At 34.6% G+C, this 25,641-nt stretch overlaps 3 protein-coding genes and 1 pseudogene across 4 annotated transcripts; 2 read left to right on the top strand and 2 right to left on the bottom strand.

Moving 5' to 3' along the window:
* Positions 1 to 742: 742 nt before the first annotated feature.
* Positions 743 to 4,772, top strand: LOC129305797 (protein DEHYDRATION-INDUCED 19 homolog 3-like). Its single transcript, XM_054945896.1, has 5 exons — positions 743 to 1,034; positions 1,650 to 1,792; positions 2,674 to 2,751; positions 3,297 to 3,553; positions 4,418 to 4,772. Exons 1-5 carry the CDS (start codon positions 956 to 958, stop codon positions 4,524 to 4,526), a joined length of 666 nt encoding a protein of 221 aa, XP_054801871.1. The 5' UTR covers positions 743 to 955; the 3' UTR covers positions 4,527 to 4,772.
* Positions 4,773 to 4,910: 138 nt separating this feature from the next.
* Positions 4,911 to 6,809, bottom strand: LOC129305796 (uncharacterized). Of its 2 annotated transcripts, XM_054945894.1 has the most exons (3): positions 6,682 to 6,809; positions 6,464 to 6,564; positions 4,911 to 6,327 (listed from the first exon to the last, which is right to left on the bottom strand). In XM_054945894.1, the coding sequence occupies exons 2-3, from the start codon at positions 6,471 to 6,473 to the stop codon at positions 5,375 to 5,377; spliced, it is 963 nt and encodes a 320-aa protein (XP_054801869.1). In that variant the 5' UTR covers positions 6,474 to 6,564; positions 6,682 to 6,809; the 3' UTR covers positions 4,911 to 5,374. The 2 variants fall into 2 exon arrangements, with proteins under 2 accessions (XP_054801869.1, XP_054801868.1); XM_054945893.1 differs by having other exon boundaries at positions 6,464 to 6,782.
* Positions 6,810 to 9,154: 2,345 nt separating this feature from the next.
* On the top strand, positions 9,155 to 14,638 carry LOC129305798 (kinesin-like protein KIN-14I; annotated as a pseudogene).
* A 3,880-nt stretch (positions 14,639 to 18,518) lies between these two features.
* Positions 18,519 to 19,581, bottom strand: LOC129304645 (wall-associated receptor kinase-like 20). The gene has a single exon (XM_054944367.1). The coding sequence runs from the start codon at positions 19,385 to 19,387 to the stop codon at positions 18,764 to 18,766; it is 624 nt and encodes a 207-aa protein (XP_054800342.1). The 5' UTR covers positions 19,388 to 19,581; the 3' UTR covers positions 18,519 to 18,763.
* Between the last annotated feature and the right edge of the window lie 6,060 nt (positions 19,582 to 25,641).

The following is a 25,641-nucleotide window of genomic DNA, read 5'->3' on the forward strand; positions in this document are numbered from 1 at the left end:
GAAGTATGCATAAACAAAAGAAGTATAAATAAACATAAAATACTCTCTCTCCCTCAAGTTATAAATTTTTTTTAAGGAGATTCATTGTCAAAAAATATAAGATAATTTAATAAAAATTAAAATTTTATTAATATTTTTTTAATATCACTCTTTTCATATATTATTTTTATTTAATATTTTTTTAATAAATAGAGTATTAAATTAAAAATATTTTTAAAAGTTAATATTTTTATTTTTAAAAAATAAAGTTGTAAAATATATTTAATAAGTTTTATTAATATTCATAATTTTATTTAAAAGTATTTTATAAATTGAGATGGAGGTAATAAAAATTAGTGTTGAAGTAATATAAATTATTTATATTTTTATTTAAAAACATATAATTTTTACTATATCCAAAACAAACTTGCCTTAAAATTAGTTAATTTTTCTGGGTGTTAGTTAATACTCTATCCATTTTATTGTATATTTTTCGAATTGTTTTATTACATTACGAGTGTTTTTAGAATTCGAAAGTAATATTTAATAACACTCTTTCTATTTTATTCTCAGAATATTTTATTATTTATTATTATGGTATTATTAGACACATCAATTGAGAGATGGACAAGCTGAAATGTGTCGGATTCTTACACTGAAATAGAATCAACCGTGGAATAGTTAGTTAAAAATTACGAGCAGCGCAAAAATAAAAGCAAGAGTGACCAGGAATATATATAATATATATATTAGTTGGATGTTTTCCTCTTTGCCGTCTTCGTTCGGTGAAATTCCGGAGAAGCACCTCATTTCCTCGACATTCTCCTCCTCCTCCTCACTCGCTCACTTCCTCAACCTCACGAAGCCTCCAGAACCCCTGTGTTCCCATCATTATCTCTTGGGTTCGCTAATTTTTTTCTTCCTTCTCACTCTGATCGACAGGGCAGTGTCGCTTCTTAAATATTAAACAAGAGCCATGGATGCTGATTCTTCCTGGGCTGCTCGTCTCTCATCTGCCTCTAAGCGTTACCAGTCTGCTCTTCAATCCCGATCAGGTTCTTCAATTCACCTTTCCGCTGTCCTGGCTTCTTTAATTTCTTACGAAATTGTCTTCGATTTATGTTCTAGGAAATTCAATTTTGCTTTTCTATTTATTACGATGGGACAGCCTTCGTTGTCCTTAGGTTATGCGCATACGAGTCAAAAATAAGAAAGCTGGAGCTTGCTTGAGAGACGTTGGCCTAGTTATTTTCTATTCTTTTGGGAGGGGCGAAAGGGATTTGAGAATGTTCTCATCAGGATGCAAAAATAAAGGGATAGAAGTTTAAAGTTAAATTGAAATTCTTTCCTATCAGAAGCATAACTGTTGCAGCTAGAAATGTTAACAGAAGAAATTAAACTGCTATTCGATTTCTCATTGCCTAGTATTAGTTATAATAGTAAAGACAAGTGGGTTAATCCTATGATCTTACTCAACTAAGCCAGTTATTATAACTCATCCATGAAACCTTAAATTGGCGCGGGAATACTGAAGGCGGGCTCTTGTTGAAGCTTCAAAATTCTCTTTTCCCTTCTCTCTCATACCCCCCTTATATTATTTTCATTTTCTGGTGCTTATTAACCATCTATTTCTTTTATTGCTTTGTTGACGTGAGAGTCTGCTACTGTAGATATGTTCATGGGTTTTGACGAAAATGATGGAGATGATGATATAAGGGAGGAGTTTCTTTGCCCATTTTGTTCTGAATATTTTGATATTGTTGGATTATGCTGCCACATCGATGAAGAGCATCCCATGGAGGCTAAAAGTGGGGTATGACTAATTTCACCAGGCACTCTACTTTTTACTACAAAGCAACTGATGGTGTTCATAGTGTTTATTGCCTACACATTGCTCAGTTAGTACATGTATGATTTCATCATATCTGTCTCAGGCATCTAATGGATACCTCGTAACAATTTAGGCTTTGATGAATTTTAGTTTATCCATGCGATTAGTATTCTGGGAGCTTAATTTTAGGTCAAGTGGGTATGTTCTTTAATGCAAACATCTAGTTGAAGTTCGAACAAAACTGCAATGCCCGTGTAGATTTTTTTTTTTTAAAATCACTTCAAAGACTTATTTTTGCAAATCTGAGAAGTTAGGCTTTTTGTAGTGATTTATGTCAAGTTGTCAACCACTTTTGTTCTAATAGTATGATGATTGGATGATTCTTTATCTATCCAGCATTATTTAAGACTCTTGTCATATTCATGTCTGAATGTCATGATTTTTTATGTGATGATTATTTCTAATAAAAACCAGGATGCAATAATGCAATTAATCTAGTTGGGAGTCATAGATACTAAATGACTCTTGCTATTTTCAGAGTCAGCTATGGATCATGTTTAAACAAGTTGTGGAATTATGGAGCAACTCATGCACATGATTATTTTTATCATCATGACTAGTAATATGATATGAATTTTGCTTCTCTGCTTTTTTCCTCATGAGAGTCAGGGATTAGTGATGTATGCTTGGGAATGTTGATTTAAGGACTTGGAAGTTAAAGATTCTATCTTTTCTGAATCTTACAAAGTTAAGTTTAAGCTGAGCTAATGATTTTTCAATTGGAAAAAACGTTATACATTCCTTCCCAGCGTAGTGGGAAAATCATTTGTGACTTTTGGTGATTGGAGTGTTTCCATTTGCAGGTATGTCCGGTTTGTGCATTGAGGGTGGGGTTTGATATGGTTGCACACATAACGCTACAGCATGGAAGCATATTCAAGATATCCTTTTCTTTTAAGTTTTGTGTGCCGACTGTTCAGTTTTCTTTAACACTTTTTTGTTCATTTTGTTGCAAGTTCATTTTTTGAGCATTTATTAAGGTTTTATTGCATTGTGGGACATGTTGCAGAAGGTTCAAGACTTCAAGTTATTTGAGTACTTTTATATTTCTGTGCTGTTTAACTGAAAATTATTCTTTCATTCGGGTTATGGAAAGATATCACAAATTAGTTTGGAAGGAACCTCTTTACTTGATAGTAAGGTTTATGGTTTTCTAAATGGATTTATGTTTTAATTTATGCTAAACCCAGTCACACACTAATAATTAGTAATGAATAAATGCTTAATGGCAGTAGCCTTAATTATAAGCACACACTTTAACCCTGTTGCTATTAAAAAAAATGTTACAACACTGATTTCAGAATATTTCAATAGCTTTTTTTGTTCTTGGCATGTCTGGGAGTAATGTCCTTTTTGCATTCCATGCATCTTTATCAAGACCAGGGTGTTGATCTATAATGCATTGAATACCTTAACTAGAGACCACATGCAGCGCAAGAGGAAATCACGTAAAGGTGGATCTTATTCAACTCTATCGCTATTGAGGAAGGAGCTGCGAGAAGGAAATTTACAATCCCTTTTTGGTGGGTCCTCATGTACAGTGTCCTCTTCTAATGCAGCTGCCGATCCATTGCTGTCATCGTTTATATTGCCTGTAGCTGATGAATTGGCCTGTGCTCAGACCCACTTTCCTACTGAATCAAGGTCAACCAAGAAAATCTCAAATGAAACTGTTTCAAAACGGTATGTCTATAGAGTTTTCAATTGCATCTCCTTTTCTTGCAATTCTGCTTGTTTGCATGCTAATATTCCTTTCTGGCAACACCAAATGCCCAGCTTATATTTAATGTTTGAACTTTAAAGCTATGAAGCATGGGTATGGTAAAGATGGTGCCAGGCCCCTGCTAGGTACTTATGAAGCTTATAAATTTATATTGATGTTTAGTAGATGAATCTAGAGTATTAACATTATGGGAGATTGTAGAATACTTGCTTTTTTTTTTTTTGGAAAAAATATTTCAATTATAACTTCTGCGATACATGAGTGGCTTCCAGTTGCAGTAAACATGCATGCTTTATCCTTATGTTTGGAGAAACATATATAATCTTAAATATAGCAAGTAATTGTTTGCCTCTAAGGCAGTCTAAATTAAGATCTCAAATGTGAGGGATCTGGATTTGCAAAAGGGCAAGACTTAGGTGCTTAGCCTTATATACTTAATGTACTTGCATCTGATTAAATCAAAACAAGTGTAATTTATTGTGTTAATAACATTAATAAGAATTTATTGTAGAATAAATAATTTATAAATAATAAATATGTCTTAATTTAATTGGAAACAAGTACCTTAAGTATATAAAATTAAGTATGTAAGTTTATCCTTTTGCAAAATGCTCAGGTGCAATATAGTGGGACAGGAAAAATCTATTATGATGATAAAAATATAAGTGACAGTTTTAACTAATCCAAATTTCAGAAGTGATGTATCCAAAAGGAATTTCAAAAATTGTATTTTTCTCTAGTTAATACCTATCATGTGACGTGGCATCTTGCAAGGTTATCTCAGTCTCTGTTAGTATCTAAAATGTCTGGTATTGCTGTTTCAGAAATGTAGAGACGTCTCCCCTATCAGTCAAGGATAAGGAAGAGAGGGCGAAAAGATGTGAATTTGTTCATGGGCTGTTGCTGTCCACCATATTTGATGACAATTTATGAAGTTCATCATGATGGCTGCTGCATCAACGCACTTTAAAACACAGATGGCTTACCTGCAACTTATGGTTTGTCTAGTGACGTTGTCGAAGTATTTGATGAGAATGGAATAAGGTTACGAGTGTAATTTATGCTGTATGTGAACTGAAGTATTCTGGTCCCTGTGATCCTTTAATATTAGGTCATAAAGCTTCAATGGAAAAGAATTGTTCCTTTGGCCAAAAAGAAAAAAAGAAATTGTTCCTTCAATTCCGCGGCGCTGATGCATATTTTCCCCTCTGTTTTCTTTCAAGTCACAAGAAGCAATTCGCTCTAATGCAATAACCAGTTTTTGAAAACGAGAGTGACGTATGTAGACTTGCGGCTTACAGGGAACTAATATATAGGCAATCTTCATAGGTTAGTGGCTCATATTTCTACATGCATTACCGCTTGTATGATATACTGTTCTCGACACCAAACGAAAAACGACGTGCTTTTAGACACTGCAATAATGCCTGAAGTCCTAAACGTAACCTTCGGGGAATTCATGTACCCATGATCCTCTTCACCACATCCCCAACAAAATAATTATAGCCAGATGAGCAGCTTCTTTTAATCAGACTCGTTCGTCCACCATTCGTTAGTTCAACGTGCGGATAGATGGACGGTGGAGGTGCGGAGCAAATCTCGCTCCTTCTGTGCTCAAGCCCGCAAGCAGCTAATATGGTGTGTGTAGAACTCCTAACAATGTCCTTGAAAGGACCATGACCTGAATCGTCAAACAGTTTAGGCCGCAATGCCCTTCCTAGTCACAGGTCTGTTGCTTGATGTTGAATCTTGAACCACCGACCTCCTGGCATTGCTTACTCTCATTGCCAAAGGGTCCCCACCCTGCATGCGTGGATAAATATTGTCGCCTTGTCTCTCCTCAAAGCATGTGTGATATGATATGATGTTCCCACATCTTGCATCCCTGAACGTTGAGTGGCTCTTTCCCTGCTTGGATCAATTTGTAAACTATGGAAGTTACTGATTGAATTGGTGGCTAAAATACTGTTTCTTCTGCTAGTCGTAGAATTAATTCTACGGTTTTGAAGTAGTTGCTGAATTTGATGGTGTGTCCAGCGTCTCTCCGATAAAGTTGGTGGTCCACCGCCGGATACTGGAGAAGTTCCCTCAACACATCTGCTCGAAAATCTAGATGAAAGGTTACCAAATCCTTGACTAAAAGGTGAACACATCAAGTGAAGTTCTATGATTTCTCGAACGTGTGCAACAGGTGATGCTCTACCAGGTAGACTCTGGCATATGTCAACCAGCAACACGTTCTTGAACTTGGGACATGAAGATCCCAAAGCAACTGGTGTACATCCACCGCAATACCAATTACCTTCAGATTCTTCCCGTCCCAGAGCAACGCAATATGTGTGGGCTGGTGAATCACCGAGTTCACAATGTAACACCAGGCCGTTATCTCCACCTTGGTGGCACTCTGAACAAATAACGTACTTCTCCATCTTCCTCTTCTCTTTGTTGCGTATGTGTAGTCCTACTCCTCTTTCATGAAGATTCGCTTCCATTTTTCTGCCGTCCATGGATGCCATTTTTTGGCTTCGACCTAGTGAAATTTTCACCACTTCAATTTCCTCATCCTCCTCTATTAAACTATCAAAAACTCTCCTCCGAACAATGAGATACATCTCTACCTTCATCTTAACCACACAATCTTCATTTCTGAAGCATCCAAACACCTTTCCTTCTACCGACCACCCCCCCCCCTTTTGAAACCGCGATTGCTGCTGACGTTTCCTCCCCTTACCGTCTGTTCTCGCACAAAAACAAATAAACAAATTTGATTATATTAGAACCCCAATGAAGGACATAAGCGCATATATATGCTTGTATATATTCAGATTCAGATTATATAATTAAAAATAAAAATCACAGGGTTATCGAACCCGGCTGCATCCCGTTTAATCAAAACTTCAATGAGGTATTGAAGTCATTGCTACCAAATAAGGAAGTAGCGCCATCGAGGAATTTCATTCCTATCGTGGATCTGTTTAAGCATTCAGATAACAAGGAAATAATTACACATCCCGTGATTTGTCAATCGTATCAGGGGAATTAAAAAAAAAAAAACCAGCTATCATTTTCCGTAATAGCGCAAACCTACGAGAGGAGGAATTGTATTTTGGGGATTTCAGGAAAATGATTGTTTGGGCTAATGTGGTACTGGCGAGTTTATAGGCGCTCTATCCCTTTTCATTCACATTGAAGAACTGCGTCCTACGAGAGTGTAATAGTTCATTGACAAAATAATATCACAGCCAAATACAAGTTTGCTTGGTCAGAGACAGTGGTATCACGGATTAGTTAAAGAAGCTGTCATATCCACATCAAAGAAATTTAGAGAGGATCCTAACTAGATAAGTAAATGTACTGTACATTCTAATATATTAGTCTATTGAGAAAAGAGATAATGATATTTTGATCACCCATACATAAAATGGTGTGGTCACAGTAAATGGAAGGAAAGAAAGATATAATATACACCCTTAATTTTTTAAGAAAGGAGTAATGACCTCATGATAAATAAATAAGATTGAATCTCGTATGCATTTCCACTTGCCCCACATAGCATAAGAAAGGAACTTGGAGGGGCCTTTTGTCCCCTAACCAGACTCGGGTGCCTTGGAGCACCAATAGTGTATGAATTCTCCATCATTCACTTTGAGACCCCATGCCATTGCATTCCCTTTTACTTTGAAAACTGTGGGTCACCTACACATATACGCTGAACGTTTTTTGGACCTGGACCAGCTTCTTTCCCAAATTAAAAGACCATTCGGTTAATATAATGGACCCTGCAGCTGCCTTTATACCACCCATCCACTCCAAAATCTTCTTGTGCAAAACCATTCCTCAAACTTGGGATTAATTTGTCGGTTTTTGGTAGGGTTAGATAACACACATGCACAGAGATAGATAGAGGAAATAGGCGATGCGATTTATTAGCTGAACGAAGAAAAAATGGCACTTGCTTTATTAATATAAATATTCGATTCAGTTAGATGATTGGGTTTGGTATGAGCAGCGTCAAGAATGAATCGGAAGGCCATATTGTTTGGTAGAAACAGTGACTCCCACGAAAAGCCTCATTTTCATTCCTACTCCCTACCAATAAACCGATCGATCCACACTTTTGTGGCTTCAAACTAAAGGCTATCATTGACACGATTAAGATTTCACCATTAACTCGCATGAGTACCAGTCTATTTACTTATTTCGTTTAGACTGAGTGTATCACCAGAATGATTTCTGGATTAGGTGTAAAGGCATTGATGTAATTATGCGTGCGCCTTTACCGTGTGCAGCTTATGCACTACTTTTTGCTAAAAGCTCCGTTTTTGTAAAGTTGATCGCCGAGTCGAATCATGGGCTTATCAAGTTATAAAAAAGAGGGGAGATAAGATTATATGATTAATTGAAAGGCATAAGCCACTTTCTTTTTTAAACGCAAATGTTCAAAAGCCGATATTGCGGGGAAGTGAAGATGATGCAAATGTAGATATTAACTAGCCCAATTTGGAAATAAGGCTCCACCGTGCATATGCTTGTTCTGGAGAAAGACATATGCCATCTAATCATTCATAAACCATGATAGCCATTTTGCCCAACACACAGGGCCTCTCCCCATCAAAAGCTGCAATTAGTCACGTTTTAAATGTACTTTATGCTGGTTAGGTTGTTGTTCTTGTACTGGCACTGGGTTAGTACTTTTGTCACTGCAAGGCTGGTTATTACTTAATCAGGGAGATCCAATAACATCGTGCGCGCGCGCACGTAACACGTGACCCATAGTATATATTATGTAATATGCACCGATTTAATTAACAGTTTTTTTTTTGCTGCTATTCTCAGTTCACTGTACTGGTTAAATTAGAGTAATGATGGCAGATAAACTCATTTAATTAATTAGGGGGTGTGAGATTGAAGAACATGTGAATTAATTAATTGATTAAATTAAAGCAAATGGGTGAAGTAGAAGATGTACACAAACTCAATTCTAGCTCATGTGCGCGGAGCTGGATGCCTGTAAGTGAGGCTAATTGATGTAAACATAACGATGCGTAAAGGATGGCGCTTGTCCACACACACACACACACACACACACACATATATATATATTTTTTCCCCCTCTTGGCATTGGTTTATTTATATGCATTGCGCAGTTTTTCTTTTCAATCTGTGTAATGGGCTACATAATCTTTCATATGATATTCTTTTATGTGAAAGTTCAGTTTTATGTGCCATTATAATATATATATATATATATATATATCAATTAGTTAATGGTCATTAATGTTCAATCTTTAGATGGGAGAAAAAGGTGCTAAAGTGTGGGATCAATAAAGTATCATCAAAATCACTAAATTATTTTTATTATTATTGTTAACACATTATTAGAGGATGTAACGGATTTTAGAGAAGGGTGGCAGTAATAGTAGCAGTGACTGGCTTTCAGTACCATATTGCGTCTGAAAAGGAAAATTGTGAAAACAATACCGCGAAATATGGAATGTACGTAGTTTACCACAATTTGCTATTTAGCATTAACATCCTTCAAGATGCATCACTCCATGAAATCAGAAGCAGTTTTTCTAGTAGATATTTTGTTATTAATTATCATTCTAGTAACTCGTCAGATATTATCCAATAGACTTTCAGATTCTGAATCAAATGAAAGTAACTAGATTAACTATTCGTTCCCGATAAACAGATCAAGTGGGAAGGTTAACACAAACCGTTAAGCCCGACAGTGCGATAGTCTCGGAATCAGCTTCGGTGTGTCGCTTTTCAAGTTTAATTAGACGTCATTATTCAGGGAGACGGAATCAGAGGGAAAAAGCCCAGAGTGCATTGATTTATTAGCTTTTTCACAAGCCTGAATTCTCGAGACTCCTCAATGGCGGCAGAAATAGCGAGGCGACACACTGTTGTATATGGGGCGGCAGACGTCGTTCTTCTTCAACTGGATAGGACCCGACTGAACGACGTGAAGGCTGAAGAAGCTTGTATGCATTAATTCGATCCCTATTGAACCTGCAGAATGAATATCTGATTTCTCTAGTGTGCTGTGTGTGTATTCAATTTCAAAATTAAAAATATGTTTGTTTAATTTGTGGATGGCAGCATTTAGAAGGTACGACGCAGATGGGTGGCTGCGAAAGATGGGAGAAGTAGGAGGGAAGGACTTGGCAGCTGAGCCGTCGAATGATGAATTCGGGATTGGACTGCGCAGTGGGATCATTCTTTGCAACGTGGTTAACAGACTTCAACCCGAAGCCGTCCCCAAGGTCTTCAAGTCATCATCATATATCAACTTAATTATCATCCGTACACTCTGGTTCTCAGGGTCTATTCACCAGAGTAACAGTGCCATTCATTCATTATTGCTAGGTAGTTCAAGATGCCGGCAATTCTGATGCAATGCCGGAGGGGGCAGCACTGTCCGCGCATCAGTACCTTGAGAATTTAACGAATTTTCTGGTGGCTGTGCGGGAGATGGGGCTTCCCACCTTCGAGGCTTCTGCTTTCGAAGAGGTGAGTGAGTGAGTGTATATGCACACTTTCACACTTGACACCTAAACAAACGCAAGTTATCTTCCGTAGCGTGATGAAATCATTAGATTGAAACCAGTGCTTGTGCATTTTTCTTATTGTTATTATTAAATCATAGCAGGGAGGGAATTGTGGGAGGATAGTGAACTGTGTTTTTGCATTGAAGTCATACAGCGAATGGATAGAGGGAGACAAGCATGGATCATGGAGATACGGTGGAAACGCAAGGCCACCTACCTCTGTCAAACCATTTCTGCGCAAAAACTTGGAACCATCCATCAATTCTTTTTCACGGACCGTTTCGACGTCAAGCGCCACTGACATTTCTGTATGCAGTGATCCTTGGCGTGATCATAATGAAGGGGTTTGTGAAATTCATCGTCCATGATCATTTACTCTTTTCTTTTTTTCTAAAATAGAAATAAGCATGACGATCCGTGTATGATTATTATTGGCTTGATATCTGCAGGGTTCCCTTCACTACTTGAATTCATTACTTCGCGAGCATTTATCTGACAAGAAGTCAGAAGAAATTCCCATTGTAAGGGTTCTTGTTTGCTTTTACATGCACTCCACTTCTCCACCCCAATGCCTTAATTCACTGAAAGGATTGATTTGTTTTACTTGATTTGTCTATTTTTTTACTTATTGATTTTTGGTTATATAACAGATGGTGGAGTCTCTGCTTAGCAAATTCACGGAGCAGTTGGAACGACGCATGGCAACCCAACAGGAAGCGGTTTCTGCAATTTGAACCTCTTTTTCTACGTGATCATTCGAAACTGTGGTTCTTCTGACAAGAATTTGAAAACTTGCAGGTGAAAATAGGTTCAGGAGATAAGGAAGCATCTGAAACAGAGGATTCCACCCAGAAAGATGCTTCTAAAGACGAAAAGGTGAAAGTTGGATTCCAATTATAGAAAATTTAGTCAGTTTACAATGTAAATATCTTGGTTCTTAGATTTGAACCGCGTGAACTTTTTGTTCTGCCATATTATTTAAGATGGAAGACATGGAAGATGTGAGGCTTGAACGAGAAGAATGTGATGCTGAAAAGTTCAAATTTAATAATAAGGCATCAAGCAGGCAACAGCTTTTGAAGCAACAAGGGTTGGTGGAACAACAATATAGAGAGATCCAGGTAAGATGCTCCCTGATTTTCCTACAATTTGATGAAGACACGACATTGTCCAGAAAATGACAAATTTGATGCTGTCAAATGTTTAGGAATTGAAAAAAATCATCCATCATACGAAAAAAGGAATGCACTCTTTAAAGGAACGTTAGCAACAGGATCTCGCCAATATAAGTACGTATGCTGCCAAAATCCCTTGACAGAGGACAATCATTTATCTATCTAATTGATAGCTATCCTTAATTATAGGTAAGCACCTTCAAGGCCTAGCTTCTGCTGCTTCAGCATATATAGCGTTGTTGAAGAAAACCGCAAGATCAACAATCATTTGCAGGATTTGAAAGGTAAAACCAAGTGTTATCATATTATTGAACTCGGCCTAGCTTTCCAGATTCTCAAAAGCATTGAATGTGTAAACTTTTTGCATGTGATCAGGAAGTATTACGGTTTACTGCCGAGTTCGGCCCTTGTTAGGTGGGCAGTCAAAACAAATTAGCACAGTTAGTAAAATAGAAGAAGGAAGCGTCTCAGTCATTACGACGCCTCCGAAGAAAGGGAAGAAAATATTTAGCTTTAACAGAATGTTTGGTCCTTCTGCGACACACGGTTCGTCTTCGTTTGCATTTTCACTAAACTATTTCCAATCAGTATGTTTTGTTATTAACGGTGTTTCGTATTGCAGAGGAGGTTTTCTCTGACACACAACCACTTATCCTTTCGGTGCTTGATGGCTGCAATGTCTGCATATTCGCGTATGGCCGGACAGGATCAGGAAAGACATATACTATGGTGAGAGCGTGAGATGAATTTCATATCAATATTCTTAAGCTTTTCCCTCTTATGTTTTCTTGGCCTCTTAGTTACCGTGTATTGATGCATGCAGTCTGGACCACACGCCCAAAAGGAGGAAAACATGGGTGTTAACTACAGAGCCCTCAGAGATCTTTTTCTTCTCTCGGGGCAGAGGAGTGACACATTTCGCTATGAGATCGTTGTTCAGATGCTTGAGATTTACAATGATCAAGTCAGGGACTTGCTAGCCATTGATGGTGCTAACACGAGATATCCTTCTCTACCCTCCCCTTGTTTGAGGAAAAATAATTCTTATTTCTAAACAAATTAGGTTTCTATCGAAATCGTTCCTTCGTGAATCTCAATGATGATATTGACACCTAGTAATACTATAATAAAATAGTGACAGCTAGGCACCTCAACGACTTCTTTTTTCCCTTTGACAAATTGGTCTATGTGGATGCCATTTTTTTCAACTTTTATGTATCCTTAACAAACAGACACATTAGAAATTCGCAAAAGCAGTCAAAATGGCATTAACGTGCCAGATGCAAACCTCATTCCTGTTTCGTCGACCTCGGATGTCATATATTTGATGCACACGGGACAAAAGAATCGAGCTGTCGGTGCTACAGGCACGAACGATCAGGGTAGTCGTTCTCACAAGTACGACAAACATGGTATGAAAGTAAGAATATGTGATTTGTAATGTGATGATAAGCGCATGAAAAATTTCAATTGTATTTGCAGCTGCATGATAGTTTATGTCGAAGGAAGAGAAGTAACATCAGGAAGTATAGTTCGGGGGTGTATGCACTTGGTAGACCTTGCAGGGAGCGAGAGTTGACAAGTCTGAGGCCACAGGAGACAGGCTTAAGGAGGCTCAGCATATCAAGAAGTCACTTTCTGCCCTTGGAGATGTTATTTCTTCTCTGTCCCAAAAGAATTCATATGTTCCCTACAGGAACAGTAAACTTACTCAACTTCTTCAACATTCTCTTGGTAGGATTCCTGTATCAATTTTCTCCTATTTCTTTACCTAGTTTTGTGCTGGCTCTTCTGTTATTGAAGGATGTTCTTTCTGTATATGTCAGGAGGACAAGCTAAGATACTCGTATTTGTTCACGTGAGTCCAGAGCCTGAAGCTCTTGAAGAAACCATTAGCACGCTGAAATTTGCCGAACGTTTCTCCTCCGTTAGACTCGAAGCTTTGCGTGGTAACAAAGACAACACTGATGTGAGAGAGCTCAAAGAGCATGTTGTTGCGAAGTTCCCTCTACTTTATACTTTAAATAGTTTAATGAGCCATTTTTTTAAGTGCTTTCACCGCCTTGTTTGTTAGATTGCTGGTCTAACGGCAGCCTTGTCGAGAAAGGAGAGAGAAGCAGAACAATTTCGACGTTCTCAAATACCAAGACCCAGATCTCATAGGCCTTTTCCTAAATAGGCAAGTTGGATGTCAGGAGGTCGTACGAAACCAAGAGATGATTCATGTAGCCTGGAGGTGAGCCATACATTGGTCCTAGTTCCATCAGCAATATTTAGTCCAATGATATTTGAAATGAAAACATGTTACTATTCTGAAAATTTTCAAAGCCAAAAATTTGTTGATATGTGGGATGATTATAGGGCCAGAAGAAGACTACACCAAAGCTAAAAAGACGAAGCCTCGATCTCCAATAAATGAATATGAATTTAAATGCATGGCCGATTGTTGTTGGTGGTCATAGGGTGAACTGGAAGGAGGAAGATAAGGTATCAATTTGTGGGGATTGCTATGATAGCCTCATGTTGAAGAGGCAAGACAGCTTAAGCAGTGGTGATAACCTCGTGGGACAATGGGAAGCAGAAAGCAGACCATTTTCTCAAACGTTCGAACCTTCAAAATTATGCCTGCAGCATTCCACTGAAGCCACATTGCAATAGAGGATAGGCAGGAATATGATGATTTACAAAAGAACCTGAATGAGTTGACCGGAACAGATGATTGCGATGAGCTAGTGGTTGTAACGAGCGATTCTTCAGAATCAGACTTGAATTGTCTGGTTGATGTGTCAAAAGCAACCGGCATTTCCAATGCATGAGGGCCTAAAGCAAAGAAATTAACTCAACCGATACCGATAAAGAACCCTAAAACCAGGTAATCCTTCTCGTGAATCATTGTTGAATTTTTTTCATTAGTGCTGCTGCATAGACTGACACTTTTCCCATCTCAGTTGTTAAATATTATAAATGTAAACAGGAGTGTGATCTCGTCATTGCTTCCTTTGCCATCAATGAGGGAAGACACTGCAAGTTCATCGAAAAAACAGTCTAGCCCTATTAAGACAAAGACAAGACCTGGTAAAGTTTGGTCATATGCATCAATACTTTGTGTATAATTTTAGTCTTTTACTTTATAAATGGATGAGGCAAAAATTATGAATTTGCCCCCAACAAATTGTTTAGATTCGCTATCCCTCCAATCCTCTCTTTAGTGCGCTCTGTTAGCATTTCGAATGAAGAAATTTAAATGCGATGTAATTATAATCTTGTACACATGTAAACAATATGTTGTGATTAATGATAGCGTCATGTCTCAGTCAGTAAGTTATAAATACGAGAAGTAAAGAACTCATCAACCATGTTATGTTTATCTATATTTATAATATAATCAAAGTTTTCAAAGTTCATCATTATTCTATGTCCTTTTAATTTTGAAGATATGTATTTTTTTTTTTAGTCTAAACAATTCAAGTATGTTAAAATACATCTTAGCATAATATTTACAAATATTTCAATAAGTGTTTATTTAATATTTAACTTCTATTAATTTTTAATGTCTCGTACATGATATAGTTTAAATAAAACAATATACGAAAATCTTGAATAGTCAAGTGTCTTGTGTCTTGTATATTCAATTGATGAAATATGAAATCAAATAACACATGATTACTGATTTAGCCTGCTTCAGGAAATAGTATTTTGCAACTAGATCAAGTAATCTAAAGCACATTCACTGAATCTTTAGTGGACAAATGTTGAGGTCTTAAGGCTGTGTCACGATCCATCAGATGCCAAGAGATTGTTAAGATAAAAACCACTCCAGCTCCAGTCTCAATTCATAAAAGTGAAGGGAAATACAAAAAATAAGAAGTGCAGAAGGAAGTAGGGAACAATATCAGAGCATAAAGAGGAAGAATGTCACTGGAAGAAGAGCAAAGTTTTAAGCATTCTCACATGCATAATATTAACTTGTGTTCCTCTCCTCCTCCATCAAAAAGCCTTGACCTAATTCCTGACCCATCCCATTATTGTTGTCAAACTCGTAAGTTAACTTCTCAAGTTTTTCATTTTTATATTTTGAACTATAAAATTAATTATATCAACTAGCTTATAAACTTGAACTAAATACAAACTCAATCAAACTAACAAAACTCATTGATATTTTATTGAGTCAAGCGAGTTTAGTATATAGTATGTAGAACTTGATTTATAAAAGTGGTGAGACTCAGTTAAAGAAAAATAAAACTAAAAAAAGTTAAAACTAATTTTAACCCAAAAAAATACAAATAATAAGTTGCCCTATTTTGAATTTCCTATATTAAGTATGATAATCTATAAATGTGGATGAATTTTAATTCCAACGCCTTATATTTAAGGGTAAAAGTATAAATATACCCTTGATGTTTTTTTTAAGGTGCGCTTGATATCCTAAAGTATTTAAAGATACAATTTTATCTTGACGTTTTTTGAAATTGTACAAATATGTCCTGCCATGACTAAGGAGTTACTTTGACCATTAAGTAAAGCACTTGGACCATTAAGTAAAATGTTTTGACCATCAATCTCATATTTGGTTGCCACATCACTTGCTATTTCAGATCTTCTCCTTTCTCCATCATGCCAATCGAAGCATGAGAACTCAATAGTGTTTGCACCTCTGATATCTTTGAATTTTAGCATAATTTCCTAAACTTACACAGTAAATAAACAACAAATAAATGGAGAATCAGATAAGAGTAGATAAGCTCAATATGATGTAGATCTTTAAAAAGGGAAAATAATTCTGGAAATACATAAAAAAGGACCTAGAGAAGCATAAATTAGAGAGATTCCATAACTTTCTAGTCAAGAAAAAAAACATCCAAACAAGCACTCAAAGCTCAACTAGTTAGAAACAAGAACTGGATCGTCGTCATCTCTCCCATCATTCACGAACATCCAAATCCTACTTCTAAATGTTTAGATGATATCTAAAGACTAAAAAATGAGCAATTTAATCCCAATCAACAATGAAACCCACAAGAAGTAGAGGCGGAGCACTTGAAGACATTAGATCAAATCTAGTCAAATAGAAGAGAAGCAGAGACGGAGTAGTAGAACGAGCAAGGACCAGTACCTTCTCCTTCTTGTAATGGCATTTGAAGAAGCAAGAGACTGAAACTAATGCCAAAAAAAAAAGACCGCCAAATGCTTTCTACTTCGCAAAAAAATATGAAGAGAGAGAGAGAGAGCACTGTCTCGACAAGCACAATAAGATTTTGTATTGATCCAATCAAGAGAGTAGCACTGTTCTAATGTTAATTCCAATTAACAATAAAACCATTACTTGAAGAAATTGAAGAAGGGACCCTTACTCGAAAAAGAAAGTCAAAATTAAAGTCAAAGTCAAAGTCAAAAATCTAAGAAAACAATCTAAAACCTAAGAATTATATTGTTATATTGCGGGGACCCAAGAATATGAAATTAAAATCGAAACCCAAGAAAGCAATCGATTTATGCCCACGAGGATGTAGTTAACTCAATGGTCACTAAGTTCCATCAATGGTACGATGAAGATGTGGAGGAAACCCACTTACTGCATCATCACAAGCTCAAGCAAGAAACCCCCATTCCTAGAAAATCTCAAGGGTCTGCAAGTTGTCGTTCTCTTGCTTGAGATGGAGAGAGATCGAGAGAGGAGGGGGATGAGGAGGTTGGTTGCCATTCAAGATGAGATGATGAAGAAGAAAGGACGTGTGGTGTGAGGTGGGATGAGGAAGAACAAGATCTAACATTGCAAATGAGATATGAGATTGACAGTCCAAATGCTTAATTAATAGTCAAAGTGTTGCCTCAATCATGGCAAGATGGTTTTGTATGATTTTAAAAAATGTCACTTTTAAAAATTGTGCCTTTAAATACTTCAAGATACCAAATGCACCTTGAAAAAACAACATCGCAAGTATACTTATATTTTAACCCTGTATTTAAAATATATTTAAATCAAATTATGATTATATTTTGTATTTAAATGATTTAATTACAGACTTTTAATGACTAATAATTAATAGAAGTAATTCCAAGTTTATGATATGAGCTTACTTAAACTCTAAGCTTGACAACCTTGCATCCCATTAAAATCTGTATCCATTACATGTGGCTAAAATACTACCTTTGATTTAGACTTTAAGCAATGATTAAACTGTATAGCTCTATATTATTTTAAAAAGATATACAACATATCAGCCCCATTATGGAGTGCCACCTTGCTCCTTGCTTGCTCTGCTAATCTGCTTTGCACAAGTGGTCGTCTGTTAATTAAGCTTGTTAATATCTTAATGGGAAGGACTATCTAGAGTTTCTAAAATGGGTGATGGGGCTTTGCAAAGCTTTAATTAAACATTACCTTGACATTCGCATTAATTCACTCACGGTAGTGGCTAACCCAATTATTCAAAGCTTTGTTAATTAGTGCATAATCAAGTCCGACATTTATCATTACATATTTGTCCATGAGTTTTTTTTTTTTTTGGACGAAAGATATTTCTCCATAAGATTAATTACGCAACTCAACATAGTTTATATCTCCCGTACATTCCATTGCACCAACTTCAAATAGAAACTCGACTTCAAAAGTTTCAAAATAAATTGTTCAATCCATATGCGTTCCCCCACCCATCAGTGTGCGATGCGTCAAAAGACTCATACTCAGTGGCTTCGATCCCAGAATAAGATTCTTATACTGGAGAATGATCCCTTGTTAAACTCTAATACAGTTTAGCACTTCTAACTATCTTATAACATTCCCAAGGAGTAGTTAAATCATTAAAACAAAATAACGTTTAAAATTTATCACCATTTAAAAGCATGCATTTTTTAAAAAAAAAAAGTTTTTCTAAATTGTAATCGAGGATCATCGTTGCAATAAATAATTAACGCTCCACCCTTTTTATGCAAAATGACTAATATATAAGACTATCAATTTGTTCTAAAAGATGAATAATATATAGTATCTGACCAAGTAATTTGTAAATTTAGAAGACAATATATTGAGATCTTACGTACGTTTATAACCAAAACAAACCCGAACCCGTGAAGGATCTCATCCTTTTTATACATGCAAAGATGAGGCAAATTTCAAGAATTTGCCCACAAGTTGTTAATATTGATCACCACCCCACTACTGCTCTCCCCAGTGCTCTTTTGCTGCATTTGGAATGAAGAAATGTAGCAATAAAAATAGGAAAGACTCAGAAAGGTCGGCATCCTTTTGACCATGTTTAGTATTCGATTCTTCCAACATTAGCCGTTGCACTGCTGGTACAATAAGTACTAGAAAGTTTATGTTTATTCAAACACCAACTATAAGAAAACCAAGACTAAAATAAAGCCAAGGAACATGCATGGGAATGAAACAAAGAAACAACAGTTTTGACAAACAGTAAGTCAGGATGGAGGCCAGTTAATTAGGAGGCAGCCACTGAAGCTCAATGCCATAATTCCAGGAAGCAACAGAGTCATGAGGCTCAGAATCCACCACAGAAGTGTAAGCAGTGCAGCCTCCAAGCCTGACTCTAATTCTATGAGACGTCATGGCTGAATCTTTCAAGTAATGACAGCAAAGTGTATCCATGCATCCTCTTCCCTCCTTCACCTTCTGCTCAAACTCCCTACAGATGCTGTTCAAGGAACAATTCAGAGGAGACTGGAGTATGTTATCAGAGCAGTTAAACAGCATCACAACGTTTTGAGTGGAAATATTAAATGGCAACTTCTCATCAAGCAATAGACCCCCTTCACGCAGATCAGAAGTGCAACACGTGTCCTTCAGAATTACCGGTGGCTTAATCACCAGCTTACAAGCACTTGGGTCAATTCTCAGAATCTTATAGTAAACCCCCGTGGCTGATAAGAACTCTAGACTTCCATTGTTGCAGTATACTCTATACCTAGAATCTCCACACTCCTCATTAGTGCTCAGTGGGTATGGAACTTGAAGGCCACCACAGTCAGGACAAGCACTCATGAGTGCTGAGGCATTGTTTAGCAGACCGAGTAGAATTATTAAAATGAGAACCATCTTCATGTTCAAGGGGATGGAAAGAGTGAGATTATCGGTTTCGCATTGAGAATTGCATGAGCTTGCCCCTTTTATACACCAAAAAGCTACTCACTTTAAGTTAGCTTGTACCTAAAAATGAAGAGGTTATCCTGTGGGATGTCTTCAACTTGTTTCTTAGACCACCAAGAACTTGAAAGTCATTCCCAGGTTTTGACTTATTCTCTGGTTAGTACACCTGTACTTTTACACCACCATATCTGAACATTTACAATTTAAAACAAGATATACGAAGACATGAAAATCTTGAATAGTCAAGTGTCTACTATTGCTCCAGTTGATGAAATATATATGATGTCAAATAGCACATGATTCCTGATTTAGCCTACTTGAGGAAATAGTAATTTGCTAACTAGACCAAGTCGCTCTTACCTTTGAAGATATAAAAAATCACACGATTCCTGTGGCTAGAACTAACTTTGATTTAGAACTTGAAAAATGTTAAACTAAAATCACGTTAGATTATTTTAGAAAGATACAGCATCCCAGCTGCCCCACTATGGAATGCCACTTTCCTCCTTAGTTGGTCTGGTTTAGTTGTTAAGCTTTTCAATATCGTGATGGGAATGATCATCAAGTAATGGAGAAGCACGTGGATTTTCTAAAGTGGGCGATGGGCCTTCTCAAACCCTTAATTAAACATTATTTTGGCATTCACATAAATTCATTTACGTTGCATTTGAATGGGTGAATTTATATTAAAAATTTAAATTTGAAATGGCATATTTGAAATCTTACATTTAAAATTTATAGATTTCAAAATCTTTGTTTGGATGATATGAAAATTTTCAAATTATAATATTAAAATTTTTTGTTTGGATCTTAAATAAAATTTTAAATTCTAAATTATATATTTAAGTTTAAAGGCAACTAGAATGACATCAATGATCTAGTCCTAGTGAAAGTTGACAGTCTATTCAAGATCAAAGGTGGCAGCCTAATCTCAATTGACTCAGATTATCCTATTATAGAAGTCTAAGGGCTATGGATTAGACATTGATGATGATACCATTCCCTATTAACAATACCGTTTGGTGCTAGAAAACAAAGGCAAATGAATCGAAAATGGTGATCAAAAATCAATCCCAGACAATGGTGATGAACTGACATTGGTTAGATGCAATGGTCCAACATCAAAAGATAGTAGCGGACTGACACTAGATTACGACACTAGATTGGTATCGAATGACAATGACAGTAAACAGGCACAAAGTGGCATAAGAGGGTGGTCCTAATCATTGTAGGTGGTCAAGTTTGGGTTAGCATTAGCATCCAATCTCAATCAAAGCCAACTATTCGATCTCGATTAAAGTTGGCCATCCAGTTCTAGTAGGCTTTGGCAATCCAATCTTGGTTGGTGTCAGAGGTCTAATCTCGATCGGTGTCATCCATCTTATCCTTGTCAATGTTGGCCATTAAATCCTAAACCCAATGTGGCAGTTTAGTCCTGGTTGGCGCCAGAGGTCTAGACTAGGAGGCCCCTGGAGGGCTAGGCCCGATCAAAGCCAGTTGGTTGATCTCAGTCAAAGTAGGTTGTCTAATCCCTATCAACATTGACGATGTGGTCCTAGTCGATGTTATCTATCTTATTTCAGTCAAAGTTGGCCATCTGATCACAATTGATTTCGGCAGTCCACTTCATCCTGGTTGACGCTAATGGTCCAATTCAGGTTGACACTAGCATTCCTATCATGGTCATCACCTTATGTTTGGTCCCTATTGATGCTGGCAGTCCAGTCCCAATCAATGTTGACAATCCGGTCCTAGTGAAATCTACTGGAACCAATAATGTCAAAGTTGAGAATGTGGCAAAGTCAATGAACGAATACAAAGAAAGAAGCTTCCATGAAAATTTAAAATAATAGGAATTTAAAAGGATTTTAAAATTACAAAGGAATTAAGTTAAAATTTGGGCTTGAATTTTGGTCAAATCTAAATCTATACATTTTTAATTACTCAAATAATGGATTTGGCTCAAATCCAAATCCATATTCATTCAAACATAACATTATGGTATATTTGGATTAGTGAGGATTTGGATTTGGAATTGAATCAAATTCTTTTTTTTATAAATAAAACTTTATAAATTTGAATTTGATTCAAATCTAAATCTATTTTAAATTATAAACAAAAATTCATTTATAATTTTAAATTACTAATACACTATAATCATTTAAAATTTTAATAACTTCAAATATCTTGTTCTCTTTACGTTTTTATTATTATTACTTTTATAATTTGCGTATTTTTTATCATTTCTTATCAATTAAAAATAGAAATAACTCAACATTTCTAATTTTTTAATTTTATTTTAAATCTCAATTCATCTCGCTTTTTTAATGAAAAATTTTGTAAGCTGCCTGAACAAAAAAATTTAAAATTTTAAATATGAGATTTAACATGGTAAGTTTTAAATTTAAACTCCAAATTAAAATTTGTCAATCCAAATGTTAGCTTATAGTAGTGGACATTCCACGTTACTCAAACCTTTTATTAATGCATAATCGAGGCCAACCACTATCATTACATTCTTGTCAATGATATCACACAACTTCCCATAGTTTATATGTCTTCAATTCACTCCTTTACACTGTCGCTAAAACTAGACTGAAAAGTTTCAAAGTAAATTATTCAATACTCAAGATATTCACTTAATTTATACTCTCTTCATTTAAAAATATAAGATATTTTTTAAAAAGTTTAATGTTAAAAAATATAAGGCATTTGTAGTCTTTCAAGGTGTAATTATTTTTTTTTTTAAAAGCACCCTTATTGATAATGACTTTATATTTATTGTAGGGTATTTAATATAGATAAATTTAAAAAGATAGAATTAATTTGAAAGTAGGCAATCACTTTATTAAGAGGTAAGATTCAATTAAAAATATTTAATATTTTTAAATAAAAAGAGTAGCAGATTTAATGGGAAAGGTAAAAACGTGACATTAGATGATTGAATTTTAATGAAAGGAATTATATTCAGCCATTTGTCCGGTTTGTAAGCCGCCCAAAAATCAATGCTCGACCACCTGTGTCAGCAAGTGATCCACAAAAAGATCCACACAGTTGTAACGAATCCAAAATAAGACACCTTTATGCTAGAGAATGATCTGTTAATTAAACTTTAATTTGCAAGTCGATTGAAATTGTAAAAACTTGCTTGTATTCAGAGTCACAGTGATTCTATAAATGCAGCACCCGGTTTGTTGCCGGGCAGTAAAATTCAGCACTACTTTTACTTCTTCACCTGATTTTCATCAAGTCTTCCCCGCAACATTCCAAATTAACTCAAGTGGACTTCCAATGCGTGGCAATTGTTCATTTCTTATGAACAACATATTAAAATTTTATTTTTGATGCAGTTGTGCGAAATTTGAGTTGCCTTAATTTTACTCAAGCTTTCTCCGCTCCTTGTAAGCCGAATTTTCCCTGAAGGAACAAAGGTTGAGAGCAGCTGAACTTTCCGTTTGTTATGAATCAAACAAGGATTACAACATTGAAGGCCAAGGAAGTCTTTGAGACTGGGTATTTATAAATCCCAGGTCGCGGTGGTTTGATTTATGTTTTGTAGCTTTCCTTTCAGTGTATACTTATGAAATTAGTTTCACAGGAGCTACATTTTGTTGGCATGATGGTGAATGCTGAATCAATCATCAATATATATTGCAAAGTATGTCAAAATATTGTGGATCTACAATGCTTTGAACGATGTTTTCTGTGTCTTTTTTTTTTTTTTTTAATTTAGTTGATGAACGATTTTGTTTAAAAAAATATATAGTTTTGGGACCCATAATAAAAAAAGTGAGTGTAGGACCAACATTTGTAAATTTCAAAAAATTAGATAAGTTATCAAAAATAACAAGATTTTTATATTTTAAAAGATCATGTAGGATTAATAAAAATTGACGATGAATATAATATTTTAAATAAAAATAATAAGTGTTAGATATATAAAAAAATTACTAATAGTATGACCTATAAAAAAAATGAGTGTGGAACCTATAATTTAATTAATAAATTTAAATTAATAATTAATTTAAATTTTTTAATTTTTAAAAAACATTAGTCAATTGATGAATTTGTTAAACAAAATAATGTACATATATGTATATATATAGTTGCAGGACTAATGGAAAAAAAGTGGATATGGGATCTTTCATTGAAAAATGTAGATGTGGAACCTACATTTGTAAATATTAAAATTTTAAACAAAGTGTAAAAAATAATAAAATTTTTATATTTTAAAAGATCATGTAGGATCCATAGTAAAAATTAAAAATAGATATAAGATTCTTAGTAAAAATAATAGGTATTAGATATGCAATAAAATTTATATGGGGATAATAATATGACATGGGTACAAATAATTTACTATATATTTATTATTAACACATGTTAACAAATTATAAAATAATTTGTGTGAGAATATATAAATCAAGTTTTTATTCATATTTTTCAAATGCATAAGGTATAAAATCTATTATTCTATTATTTATATGTAAAAGTGGACTATGATTTGAAAATATATGAAAAGCATTGATGTAGTTATATGCTTCAAGTTTGAGCAAAAAAAAAAATTATGGGCATCAAGTTAATTATATAATGTTAATGAATTCATCTTACACTACACATCTAATTATCTTTAATTAATAATCATTGTATTACTTGTAATACTTTATTAAGTGATATAATATTCTCATTCATACAATTGATAAATGGTACTATTATAACATGGATTATACTATTTGCTTGATTTACAACCATTATAATTATGATTTATAAATAATATCATGACATAAATTGTAGTATGATTCATTACAATACTTCTTTTTTGCTTTTAAAACTTACACTATAGTCTCATTTTTAACATTGTTAGGAATATTATGTTAAATATTATAAAATATTTAATTTATTATTTGTATTTATATTGAAAATTTTTAAATTATTAATTTACCACTATAATATTTGTCTATCATCTCGCTTTATAATTTAAAGAACTTTAAACAATTTTTTTTGCCAAAAAAGAAACTTTAAACAATTAAATATGACAATCATTTAAAATTTTTTAACAAAATTATAAAATTTAATTGAACGTAAATATAAATTATATTGACTAATTTATCTATTTCATTAATTTTTTTTACATACGTGTTTGAAATTATTTAAGCAAATTTACTCCTTTCATTGAAAATAAAAAATATTTTTTAAGAATTTGAATGCTTAAAAATATAAGAAATTTTTAGTGTTTAAAGATATAATCATTACTTTTTTTCTTAATATAGGGTATTTTAGTTTATTTTTTTATTTTAAGATATAATTATTATGGTTAACTAACTTTTTTAAATTATGTGATACAATTTTTTTCTCTTATATATAAAAATAAAGAGAGTAATTTATATTATTCTACAGTAAAACATCATATTAAATAAGGATAAATATGAAAAGATTGTTTAAAATAAATAATTACTTTACTGAGAGGTGAAATTCGGTTAAAACTATTTTAAATTTTTTAAAAGAGAGAGTATGCATTTAAATTTTTAAAAAAATACTTAATAAATCAGTTTGTATAACTACTAAATTTAAAATATGAATAAAAATTTAAAACAGTATATATATAATGATACTTTAGTCCAACAACTGTCAATTAATGATTAAATGAATGAAAATAAAAATTTAAAAGTAAAATATATGTTTGTATTTTGTGACTCTTAAAATAGAGGAGAAAGCAATATATTTTATTTTAAGAATACTAAAATAAATATTTTATTTGTACTCTTTAAAACTTATAAATCTAGTGTCATGTATGATACATGAATCCATTGGCCATGAACTTTAATCATTCTGTTTAGGGTTGATTTTTTCTGTTTAGTTGTCGACATTCCATCAGTATCTTAAGCTGAGTCCATGGTACGCTTGGCATTTTTGGTCAAAAAAAAAAAGTACACTAGGCATTGATCTAACCAAACCACAAAATTAAGCTCTATGGGTAGCATTGGGGAGTGTGTCAACCAAGCACAGCATCATCCTAACTCGGGAAATAAAAAATAGAAGTGCTTGACCAATCAACGATATACATCGTCCAAAACGCAAATGCTTAGCTGAGAATATACATGAAATAAACCAAGACAAAGTTTATAGAAAAGCAAAGAGAAAAAAAAGAAAAGAATTCGAACGAAAGGAAAGCAATGGTAAAGAAAGAGAACCATGAAAAGAGGACGTCG

Source organism: Prosopis cineraria, unplaced genomic scaffold (assembly GCF_029017545.1).
Source record: "Prosopis cineraria cultivar Desert tree isolate PC_DT_omini unplaced genomic scaffold, ASM2901754v1 PC3, whole genome shotgun sequence".
Classification (NCBI taxonomy): Eukaryota; Viridiplantae; Streptophyta; class Magnoliopsida; order Fabales; family Fabaceae; genus Prosopis; species Prosopis cineraria.